Source organism: Elephas maximus, chromosome 7 (genome assembly GCF_024166365.1).
Source record: "Elephas maximus indicus isolate mEleMax1 chromosome 7, mEleMax1 primary haplotype, whole genome shotgun sequence".
Lineage (NCBI taxonomy): Eukaryota > Metazoa > Chordata > Mammalia > Proboscidea > Elephantidae > Elephas > Elephas maximus.
The window spans coordinates 61,408,702-61,421,486 of record NC_064825.1 but is presented as its reverse complement, the minus strand read 5'-3'; the positions used below and the strand labels follow the sequence as shown (position 1 = coordinate 61,421,486).

General features: G+C 40.4%; 1 protein-coding gene across 2 annotated transcripts in view; it reads left to right on the top strand.

Moving 5' to 3' along the window:
* The first annotated feature begins 963 nt into the window (after positions 1-963).
* The window catches only part of ZNF214 (zinc finger protein 214), a 28,622-nt gene continuing 16,800 nt past the window's right edge, over positions 964-12,785 (top strand). The window contains exons 1-3 of one of the 2 annotated variants that reach the window (XM_049890645.1): positions 964-1,038; positions 1,610-1,668; positions 2,265-2,353. In XM_049890645.1, coding sequence (XP_049746602.1) covers positions 1,652-1,668; positions 2,265-2,353 — 106 coding nt within the window. In that variant the 5' untranslated portion in view covers positions 964-1,038; positions 1,610-1,651. Of the gene's footprint in view, positions 1,085-1,609; positions 1,669-2,264; positions 2,354-12,785 lie in introns of both variants that reach the window. The other variant, XM_049890644.1, reaches the window with a different exon arrangement.

The window sequence follows — 12,785 nt, the reverse complement described above, 5'->3', positions numbered from 1 at the left end:
TCGAATCCACCAGCTGCTCCTTGAAAATCCTATGGGGCAATTCTACTGGAGCTGCAGTGGTTAAGAGTTCACCTGCTAACCCAAAAGGCTGGGAGTTCAAATCCACCAGCCGCTCCTTCAACACCCTATGGGGAGGTTCTAATCTGTCCTACAGGGTTGCCATGAGTTGGAATCAACTCCATGGCAATAGGCTTGTCTTTTTTTTTTTTTTTTAAACAAATGTTACTAGCCCAATAAAATGTTTGAGTACTATTGATCCAGCCTAAGTACCTAAATTCAGGTGAGGGAAAGGGTTCAGGGTAAGGGAAAGGTCTCAGGAAAGTGAAAAATATTTTCTTAAGATAACACTCTGCTGGTCCCAGGACACCGAGAAGCGGCTAATTCCCAAGGTTTCACCTCAGTCGCACCTTGACTTTTCAGTCTCTGCCTGACTTCGCTGGAAGGGAGAAGGAAAGAAAGCCGGATCCCACCAGCACGTTCGCAGAAGTGAAGTGGATCCCGTGCAATATAAGGGAATTTGAAAAGCCCTGTCCGTGGCTGCATAACTCCAACCTCAAACCCAGGGACGAGGCTAGCACCAGCGCTTCCAAAGTGTCTGTTTAGGGCGGGGGGGGGGGGGGCCGCAGGACGGCGGAAGCAACCACCCCTTGCCGCGCAAAGGCAAAACTGTTCCTCAGATTCTTGTTGGTGGGTTCTGCACTCGGATGTTGTGAGATTCCTAAAGTTACCCAGGGGGGGGTCTCTACTTTTCTCCTAAACCCCACTACGCCCTCTTCCTCGGAGGCCCCCAGAGCACCTAAAGTAGTATCAGAACATTAGTATCAGCGTTGGCTCGGCACGTCGTCTGCACCTCCAAAGCGAATGTTGGCCTCTGACGGCCGCGCAGCGCCCCGATATTTCTGGCCAATCAGGAGCCACGTTCTCCCTGCGTTTTTCTTTTCCGCCCGCGCCCTGCCGTCTCCATGGAAACGCTACGAGTATCTACTCTAAGGCCTGGAACTTCCGTTTCGGTCTAGCGGGGCTGCGGCCATTGTTTATGTGAGTGGAGTGTCTTGACCGGTCCCCGTCCTCGTTCAGAGGTTCCGTAAGTGACATGGACTCTTGGGAGGACTGAGCCAGAAGGCGAGAAGGGCGGGAATACCTGTGGCTGGAGAAAGAATGGCAGAAAAGGGAGAGTCAGGGACCGCGAAGCGGTTCTGGTTTAGAAATTCCAGAGACCCCAGTGTGGGTGGATCCTTCACAGCTGCCCTGCTTCGGTTAAGACTAAGGCGAAGGTGAAGGGAGCGCAGAGGCGGCTGGGGTCGTTGGACCGGGGTGTTCGGATTTGGGAGGTGTCCAGGCGGAGCTCAAGCCAGGGGTCTGGATGCGGAGCTGAGGCCGCGCTCGTCTTCGCTGCAGCAGCAGAGGCGGGGCAGATAGGTTGCGGTGAAAGGGGCAGAGCCCGCTACTGGGGAATTATTTGTTCGTCGGCACAAACTAGGGCACAAACTAGGGCAGCCAGTGGCGCGTTGGAGAAAACCAAACCTTTCCTGCCCTTGGGACACGCATGAATCATTTTTCTCTCTGGAGAAAGAGGGTTCTTAACTAATTTCTTATCATTTTTTCCTAGGAGCCTGTAATCAGCAAGAAAGGACCGAGGTGACAAAGGCTCATGCCCCCATTTTACAGGTGAGGAAGCTCAGGGCCTAGGAGGTCTAAAAATTTGGTCTTTCTCAAAGTCCTACAAGCAGTTGGAGGCAGGGTTAAGAACATGATCATGTCCTGGGAGCCCTAGACCTGGAGTCTTTCTCTAAGGTTCCAGTACCTCTCTGATTGTAAATCCAGTATTTATGGTAAAAAGTGGGAGAGGGCAATGGAATTATTTTTGTACTTAAAATGATTGAGAAAAAAACTCAAAAACTTTAAGAATGCAAAGGAACCCTTTAAAAAAAGAGTTGGTATTATTTCTGTTCTTACTGATACCAATAAACTAGGAAAGCCTTGAGGTTCAGATATGTTGAGTTACATAGAGAGCATCTACATTCCTTGAGGGACTAAACTGTGAAATCAAATTCCATGTTTTCCTGCCCAAACTAGAGTTGTATCTTTTGATACGTAGCTCCTTTTTTCTGATCGTTGAAAGGGAACTGTCATATTCTTAGGCTGTTTCTAATTTCTATCCAGGAGATTTGGGAGTCACACCCCATTAGTATGTGAAGATTTTAGTGAGTTTGAGAAGTTCAAGTCATGCCCAGGTCTTGAATTTTTTCTTTCTTCTCCCCTAGCTCAGCTTTCTCAACACTCCACTCTTCCCCAGAAGAGGAACACAAAGGAAGAAGAAATGTATACTATTTTCCTCGAAGTGTGATTACAGGTAAGATTGTCTTTTCTCATTTATAAAATGTCCATGAATTATCTGTGGGTAGTGGGGATTAGCAGAAGAAGCAATGGTGACAAGTGGACCAAACTGCATAGAAAGTGTTCTTCACTTGTCTGAGAGGCTTCCAGGCCTCCTATGCAGCATGCCTCCGTCTCCTACCTGGTATCTTTTCTCAGCATTTACTCATTCATTCAGTCAGTCATTCAAGTCTGTTGTATACTTAGTACTGTTCTTGGTGCTCTGAGGTAAAGAACTGTAAGAATCTTTTCTTAACATTTGGGAAATTAAATCACATATGGTTAATAATTTCTGAAGTTATGGCACATTAAATAATACCAGAACAAGTGGCACTTAAAGACAAGAACAGGAACTTAGATTTGAATACGCATTATGGATAGGACACATCACTCCAGACAGGGACACCATCATTTATTCTCAGGCAGAATTTGAGGGGACAAATAAGGAAACTGGGCTAGTTGAGGGGAGCATTTCACTTGCGAATGAGTTAAGTGAGGCCATGTTGTGGAGGGTTGCTGGTTCAGACCCACCCAGAGGTGCCTTGGAAGAAAGAACTGGTGATCTGCTTCTGAAAGAACTGGTGATCTACTTCTGTCAGCCTTGAAACCCCTATGGAGCAGCTCTGCTCTGCACACATGAGGTCACCATGAGTTGGAATCGACTTGATGGCAGCTAACATCAACAGCAGCATTAATGTTTAACTGGTTATTTATTCTTGTGCACCACTCAAAGTCCCCCTCACATCAACCGGGATTAGGCATTAATGACACTTGGGTGGATTTACTTATAGTCTTGTCTAGTACTTAATGTACACGCATACTCACTAATCCATACAAACACTAAAATGTATGGATACATGTGTACCTATACACGTATACCTAATTTCTTGAGTGAGTCAATGGCTGTTATATGTATATATATTTTTTCATTTAATACATAAAGAACATTTTTCCAAGTGTTTTTTGGTAGCATAAGTTTTAAATGACCACATAGTATTCCATTCTAGGTATATACCATGCTTGATTTAAATTTTCTTTTATTGGGGAAAGATTTAAGTATTTTCTACTATTTTGATATTATAAGTGTACTTCTAATAAATGTCCTTATACATAATTCATTAACTACATATGTTTTTATTTCCTTAAGATATCTCCGAGAAATGGGATGGCAGAGCCAAAAGATATATTTTTAAGGTTTTTGAAAAATATTACCAAGTTCTTTTTGAAAATATTATATAAACTATAACGATTTTATGTGTGATCTTACCTTGTTAGTATTGAGTATGATTTTTAAAATTTTACCTTGATTTGCATCTTTCGAATTGGAATCAACTTGACAGCAGCTAGAACTAGAAAGTCTTTCCTAAGGTTGAATAAGTTTTACAGACATTTATTGACCATGTGCATTCTTTCTTTGATGACTTGCCTCTTGACATACATTACCTTTTTTTTCCTACTGAATTTTTTGTTTTCATTTGATAGTAGGTACTCTTTGTATGTAAAAGATATAAACTATTGGTTGTATATGCTGTAAATATTTCTCCTGGTTTATCAGGTTCTGGACCTACTACCTAAGCTTGTTTCATGCCTTACTATTTCCTAGTTCTGTGAACTTGGTTGATGTACTTAACCAGTTTTTGATCTGAAAAGTGGGAAAATGGAGCCTATTACATAGGGTTGTTAAGAAGGTTAAGTAATATCATACATGCAAGAAGCTTAGAACAGTGCTTGACATACAGAAAGAACTCACAGTTTAATGCTATTATGTTAGCTTTTTAAAACATAATACATATCTGATATAACTCTTTCAAGTCAGTGAGATACGAGTTGAGGCAGGGAGTCTAGCTTCATTTTTTCCCCCAATGGCTAGTCAGTTGTTCCAGCATCATTAATTAAATAATCCTTCTCTTCCCCCTAAAATTTGATGTCATCTTTTTCATGTTTAAAATTCGCAGTTGTACTTGGGTCCTTTTCTGAATCTCTAATCAGAATCTATTGATCTTTCTCTCTATTCCAGTATTGACCTATGGTATTATAATTACAGAGTCTTCAGTAAGTTTTGTTATGTTGTTGGGTTAGTCTCCTTTCATTCTTCCTCTTTTTAGAATTCTCATATTTCTAAAGAAAGCACTTGAAGATCAGTTTGTCAGATCCTTCCATAACCTACCCCCTCTGCCAAAATCGTTTTAGTATTTTGATTGAGAACCCACTGAAAATATAGATAAGTTCAGTGAGAACAAAATCATAGTATTCATTTCTGCTACCTAAGATTGAGCAGTGTGTTCCTATTTTTTCAAGCCTTTTCTATAGAATTTTAAAACTTTAAGTAGATTCTAAGAATTTTTAAAAAAAATTTTATTGTGCTTTAAGTGAAAGTTTACAAACCAAGTCAGTCTCTCATATAAAAATTTATATATACCTTGCTATATACTCCTAATTGCTCTCCCCCTAATGTGACAGCATACTCCCTCCCTCCAGTCTTTGTTTTTGTGTCCATCTTACAAGCTTCTGACCCCCTCTGCCCTCTCATCTCCCCTCCAGATAGGAGATACCAACATAGTCTCATGTGTCTACTTGATCCAAGAAGCTCAGTCTTCACCAGCATCATTTTCTATCCCATTGTCCAGTCCAATCTCCGTCTGAAGAGTTGGCTTTGGGAATGGTTCCTGTCTTGGGCAAATTTTTTTTAGGGTTTTTTAATTGCTATTTTAAATATTATTTAAAAATAATATGTAGTGATTATTGTTTATATGTTTGGACTCTTTCTATATTTAATTGAATTTCAAATATTAATTTGAAATTTTCTATTGTGATATATACATGCAAAAAACATATGAGGACATAAATGTACAATTTGAAAAATGAAAACAATAAGAACACCCATCATCTAGACCACAAATACTTTCAGAAGCCCTCTGGTACTCCCACAGTTTCATTCTCTTCTTTTCTTAGAGAGGAAATCACAATCTTAAATGTTGTATTTATTATTTCTTAGCAAATTTTTACAGTTTTCATTACTTATATCTGTAACTGTTCATAATGTTTACTTTTGTCTGTTTTTGAACATTATAAACAGAATCACTGGGTTGTGTATGTATTCTTCTGAGATTTGCTTCTTTATAATGTTAGCTTTTTATAGTGCATCCATGTTGCTTCATGTAGTTATTCATTTTCACTGGGCTGTACTGTTTCACGGTATGAATAACAACTTACTTATCCATCCTACTGTTGGACCTTTTGTTTTTGGTTTTTTACTGTTCTAGCAATTATGCTCAAAGTGTGTTCTTACACATATCTTCTAGTATACATGTGTACGTTTCTCTCAGGTACAAACCTAAAAGTGAAATTCCTGGGATATTGAGTTTGCTCATAATTGCTAATAGTTTTTATTTGATTTTCTTGAGTGTCCTAGATACATAGTTGTAACCTTTCCAGATAATTTTGTCTAATTGCATTGGCCAGTGCTATCAAGTAAGTGATTTAAAAATAGTGAATTTGCAGTCAGATCTCTGGTTTTAATGGGAATACCTTTAATGTTTTACCTTTGGGTTTGGCATATGTTTGCATGTCTTTATTCTTATTTTGCTAAATGGCTTTGCTTGTAGTTTTAAATGAAAGGTACATGTTGAATTTTAATAAATACCTTTTTGGGCATCAAAATAATTATTTTGACTTTCTTCCTTAATATTCATATGAAGACTTATAGTTGTTTTCTATTTTGAACTTTCTTTTACCTTCTGGAATAGGCCTTCCCTTCACCATGCTATTATATGCTTTAGTATTGTAGCAGATTGAATTTTTCCAACAATGGCCACACTTAATAATTGATTCTGTCCTTCATGTTCTTCTTACAGTGTGACTGACACTCCTCCCATCAAAAGGTGGAGTCCGTGTCCCCTTCTCTCAAATATGGCTGGGACTTGTGATTGCCTCAACTAGTGGAGTACACCAGAAGTGATGCTGTGTGACTTCTGAGGCTAAGTGTAAAAAATGGCTCAGTGGCATCAGACCTCATCTGTCTTTGGGGGGAGGGGGTGGTGGGTAGAAAATCATCATCAACAGCATCAGCCCAAGGCTGATTCCTGTGAGGTAGAGGTCAGGCATACCTCCTGTCTCCAAACTTTTACCAGTTCTGACACCTGCCATTCCTTCCACGGCACTCTGCTGGGTTCAATAGCTCGTTGCAGTGGCCACACAGAACTCACAGATTATACTCACAGTTATGGGGTTTATTATGGAAGTGACAAGTTACAGCTTGGGATCAGGATGAACAGGCTACAACTCGGGATCAGGATCAGGAAGCATGTAGGCATAGTCTCTCTTCTTCAGTGCAGGCCAGTTTCTTCAGTGCAGGCCAGTTCCCTCAGCGCCTCTTGGCCATGGAAGGCTCCTCTTGGCCCCCTTAGGACAGGCTCCTGTCAACCCCTCCCAAAGAGAGGCTCTTCTCGGCCCCCTCAGGACAGGCTCCTCTCAGCCCTCTCATGACAGGCCTCCTCTCGGCCCATCCAGGACAGGCCTTCTCCTGGCTTTTGGCACCCACTCGGGCCTGACCTCTGCCCTGCTCAGTCAAGTGTTACAAAGCTCTTTAGCTCCATCAGGAAGTACCTGGAGGCACCCCACTCCACCAGTAAGCTTTGGCCTGAAGGTGGTCAGTGCTCTCGCACCATGGTTCTGCACATCCCTGTAGCCGCCTAAATCAGTGGGTTGGAAAGCCCAACATACCATCCTATGTAGGTCTCCTGGTTCTGCTGCTACCACTTGTCTGCTGCTAGAGTCTGCCAAGCTTGCCAACACTTCTCACCGTCTCTGGTGATTTCAGTTCTCTTTGTCTCCTGGGTCTAGGAGTTTCTCAGCACAGGGACCCTGGGTCCGAAGGATGCATTCTGTTCCTGGCTCTTCTTCTTGGTCGTAGAGAGGTCTCCTCCCTGCTCTGGAATTGGCTCTCTTTTAGGCCTAGTGGGATGGCAAAACTGACCAATCCCCTCATTAGGTTCCAGACACCTTATTTGAATGGTTCCGCCACCACAGGGGTTCCATATTCGTTATTTGCATTCATAGCAGGCTGTCCAATTTCCTTGGTGGGCCATAAACACCTTTTTTTGCATAGTCTCACCCAGTCACTTTATGGAAGTCACAGACCATGCATGGCTAGAAGGGCCATATTAAATAATTCACTGCACCACACTAAGTAATAAAAAGGATGCAGCTTTTGCTTGCCTCTCTCTTTCGGGAAACTTGCGATCATGTTGAGAGGTAACCCAGATCCCACGAGAGGACCATGTGGAGAGAAACAGAGACTTCCCATCAACAGTCAGCACCAACCTGTCAGCCATGTGAGTGAGCCACGCTGGAAGTGAATCCTCCAGCCCCAGTCCAGTAGTAGCTGACAGGTGATCACAATCTCATGAGATGTCCAAGGTGGAACTGCCCAGCCAAGGCACTTCTGAATTCCTGACCCAGAGAAACCACAAGAAATAATGGGTAATTATTGTTGTTTTAAGCCACTAAGTTTTGGAGTAATTAGTTATGTGACAATAGATCATGAATACAGGTATGTCCCTGGATTTCATTGGTCTTAGAAAAGTTTATATCAATATTCATTAGTAATATAGGTCTATAGTTTTCTGACTTTCGCTGTCTCAGTGTTTCCTGCCTTCTTAAAAATGCTTGGCAGTTTTTCTATATGCCTTGGAACAATTTAAAAGCATCAGATAATCTGTTCTTTGAAAATTTATTACTGGTATGTTTTCATTTATAAAGAAGTAGATGAGTTAGTCTCTGAGCCCTCTGTACTACTTGTTTATTTGTGTGTTTTGATTTTATTACTGTAGCTTGGTAGTGCATGTCAATATCTGATAGGGGCAAGTCTTCCCACTTAGTTTATTTAAGTCTTTATGAACTGTTTTCCCTACCAAGTACATTTTAGGGAAAAAAATGTATTGTGTTCCTCAAAAAATCCAGATGAAAAATTTGGTTGGGAATATATTGACTTTAAGTTATTCCATCTAAGAGCAGGAAATCCTGGTGGCATAGTGGTTAAGAGCTACGGCCCCTAACCAAAAGGTTGGCAGTTCATATCCACCAGGCGCTCCTTGGAAACCCTGTGGGGCAGATCTACTCTGTCCTGTAGGATTGCTGTGAGTCAGAATCGACTCGATGGCAATGGGTTTGGTTTTGTTTTATCGAAGAGCATGGAAACATGTTTTTTCTTTTATTCATATAATCTCCTTTATTGAAGTGTGAAACTTTTCTTCAAAGATTTCTTTGTATTCTTGGTTAAGACTTTTTTTTTTACTATTGTGATTGGTATCTTGTTTTTTAGTAGTTAATTGCTGATAAAATTATGCCGTTGCTTTACTCTATCTAGTGATTTTGCTGAATACACTTATTAGTTTATGATTTATCTGTGTACTCCATAGATGTCCATAACATATGCAAATAATGACATTTTATTTTATGTTTATTCTTCTAATTCTTACACTTCTTATTTCTTTTTCTTTTATTCTATTTACCAGGACCTCTAGTACAATGTTGAAAATGGCAGTTATAGTAGTCTTCTGTTACTATCTTAGAGACTATATATATATGTGTTTGTATGTGTACATATATACGTATATTAAAAAAAATACGTATATATGTATATATATCCCGTGCATCTGTCAGTTTGTCGTATTGTGGAGGCTTGTGTGTTGCTGTGATGCTGGAAATTATCAAACAATATTAATACCACACGTAAGTAAAATTTTGCTGAAGATCATTCAGAAGTACCTGCAGCAGTGTATTGACAGAGAAGTGCCAGAAATACAAGCTGGATTCAGAAGAGGACATGGAATGGAAGGAACAGAACCAGGGACATCATTGCTAATGTCAGATGGATCTTGGCAGAAATCAGAGAATACCAGAAAGATGTTTACTGGTGTTTTCTTGACTATGCAAAGGAATTTGACTGTGCAGATCATCACAAATTATGGAAAACATTGCGAGGAATGGAAATTCCAGAATACTTAATTGTGCTCATGAGGAACCTGTACATAGATCATGAGTCAGTCGTTCAAACAGAACAATGGGATACTGTGTGGTTTAATCAGGAAAGGTGTGTGTCAAGGTTGTATCCTTTCACCATACTTACTCAGTCTGTATGCTGAGCAAATAATCTGAGAAGCTGGACTTTGTGAACAAGAATGGGGCATCAGGTTTGGAGTAAGACTCATGAACAACCTGTGTTACGCAGATGACACAACCTTGCTCGCTGAAAGTGAAGCACTTACTGATGAAGATCAAAGACCACATGCAGCCTTCAGTATGGATTACACCTCAACATAAAACAAACATCCTCACAACTGGACCAATGACCAACATCATGATAAATGGAGAAAAGATTGAAGTTGTCAAGAATTTCATTTTACTTGGATTTACAGTCAACTCCATGGAAGCTTGTTGTTGTTGTTAGGTACCGTCGAGTCGGTTCCAACTCATAGTGACCCTATGCACAACAGAACGAAACACTACCCAGTCCTGTGCCATCCTTACAATCGTTGTTATGCTTGAGCTCAATGTTGCAGCCACTGTGTCTGTCCACCTCCTTGAGGGTCTTCCTCTTTTCCACTGACCCTGTACTCTGCCAAGCATGATGTCCTTCTCCAGGGATTGATCCCTCCTGACAACACGTCCAAAGTATATAAGACGCAGTCTCACCATCTTTGCCTTTAAGTAGCATTCTGGCCACACTTCTTCCAAGACAGATTTGTTTGTCCTTTTGGCAGTCCACGGTATATTCAATATTCTTTGCCAACACCACAATTCAAAGGCATCAATTCTTCTTCAGTCTTCCTTATTCATTGTCCAGCTTTCACGTGCATGTGATGCGATTGAAAATACCATGGCTTGGGTCAGGTGCACCTTAGTCTTCAGGGTGACATCTTTGCTCTTCAACACTTTGAAGAGGTCCTTTGCAGCAGATTTGCCCAATGCAATGTGTCTTTTGATTTCTTGACTGCTGCTTTCATGGCTGTTGATTGTGGAAGCTGCAGTCAAGAAATCAAAGGGCGCATTACATTGGAAAAAAATTGCTGCAAAAGACCTCTTTAAAAAGTGTTGAAAAGCAAAGATGTCACCTTGAAGACTAAGGTGCACCTGACCTAAGCCATGGGGTTTTCATTCGCCTCATATACATGTGAAAGCTGGACAATGAATAAGGAAGACCGAAGAAGAATTGATGCCTTTGAATTATGGTATTGGCGAAGAATATTGAATATACTGTGGACTGCCAAAAGAATCAACAAATCTGTCTTGGAAGAAGTACAACCAGTATGCTCCTTAGAAGCAAGAATGTCAAGACTACTTATGTACTTTGGACATGTTATCTGGAGCAGTCGCTGGAGAACGACATCATGCTTCGTAAAGTAGAGGGCCAGCAAAAATGTGGAAGACACTCAATGATATGGATTGACACAGTGGCTGCAACAATGGGCTGAAGCATTAACAATGATTGTGAGGATGGTGCAGGACCAGGCATCGTTTTGTTCTGTTGTACATAGGGTTGCTATGAGTCAGAACCGACTTGACAGCACCTAACAACTATATACATATATGTATAAAAGTTTCTCCATTAAGCTTAATGTTTGATATAGGTTCTTAATATATAACCTTTACCAATATAGAAATGGACTTTAAAAAACTTTTAGCAAACTAGAAGTTAAAAGGAGCCCAGGTGGCTCAGTGGTTAAGAGCTTGGCTGCTAACCAAAAGGTCGGCAATTTAAATCCACTAGCCACTCGTTGGAAACCCTATGGGACAGTTCTGCTCTGTCCTGTAGGGTTGATACGTGTCAGAATCAACTCGACGGCAATGGGTTTGGTTTGGTTTATATAGGTGTTAAACTTTACGTACTTTATCACATGATTTTTCTGTATCAGTTGAGATAATCATGGTTTTCTTCTGTAGTCTTTTTTTTTTAATTAAAAAATGTTTTTATTGTGCTTTAGGTGAAAGTTTACAGCTCAAGTTAGTTTCTCATATAAAAATTATACACACATTGTTATGTGACCCTAGCTGCTATCCCTAAAATGTGACAGCATACTCCCTCTCCACTCTGGATTTCCTGTGTCCATTCAGCCAGCTTCTATTCCTTTCTGCCTTCCATCTCACCTCCAGACAGGTGCTGCCCATTTAGTCTCATTTATCTACTTGAACTAAGAAACACATTCTTCACGAGTATCATTTTATGTCTTAATAGTCCAGCCTAATCTTTGTCTGTAAGAGTTGGCTTCAGGAATGGTTTTAGTTCTCGGTTAAAGGAGGGTCGAGGTGCCATGTTTTCTGGGGTTCCTCCAGTCTCAGACCATTAAGTCTGGTCTTTTTACTTGAATTTGAGTTCTGCTCCCACTTTGCTCTTGCTCCGTCAGGGTCTCTCTCGTGTTCCCTGTCAGGGCAGTCATTGGTGGTAGCCGAACACCATCTAGTTCTTCTGGATGTAATCTCTGGTTTATGTGGCCCTTTTTGTCTCTTGGGCTAACATTTTCCTTGTGTCTTTGGTGTTCTTTGTTAGCCTTTGCTCCAGGTAGGTTGGGACCAATTGATACATCTTAGATGGCCGCTCGCCAGCTTTTAAGACCCCAGATACGAATCACCAAAGTGGAATGCATTACATTTTCTTAATAAACTTTGTTATGGCAGTTGACCTAAATGTCACCTGAAACCATCGTCTCCAGACCCTTACCCCCATTAACTCTCCCTCAACGTGTTTGGTTGTGTCCAGGAAACTTCTTAGCTTTTGGTTTAGTCCAGTTGTGTTGACTTCCCCTGTACTGTGTGTTGTCCTTCCCTTCACCTAAGATAATTCTTTGTCTACAGTCTAGTTTAGTGCTTTTTGTAGTCTTTTAACATGATGAATTATATTAATAGACTTATTCCATCTTGAACCATCCTTGCATTTCTGGAATAAACCATGCTTGATCATGATGCTTATTTTTAATAAATCACTCTATTCAGTTAGGTAATATTTAGACTTTTGCATATTTGTGAAATTTACTTACATGCCTATAATTTTTTTTTGTATTGTCCTTATCTGATTTTGCAATCAAGATTACACTAGCCACATAAAATGACCTGGCAATTTTTACTCTTTTTCTGTTTTCTAAAACAATTTGATTCTGATAGTAGTTAACTATTACCTGAGTATTTGCTGGAAGTCACCTTTAAACGCTTTGGCTTTTCAGGGAGGGAGGAAGAATCTCGGGTATGATTTCTGTTTTTTTAATACTTACTGGTACATATAATTTTCTATTATTCTTTAATCTGTTTTGACATTTTATATTGGCATTTTGTACTTTACTAGGAATTTGTCCCCCTGTATAGGTTTCCAACTTTATGTGCATATACTATATTTTTATGCAAATAATGTGCACCTT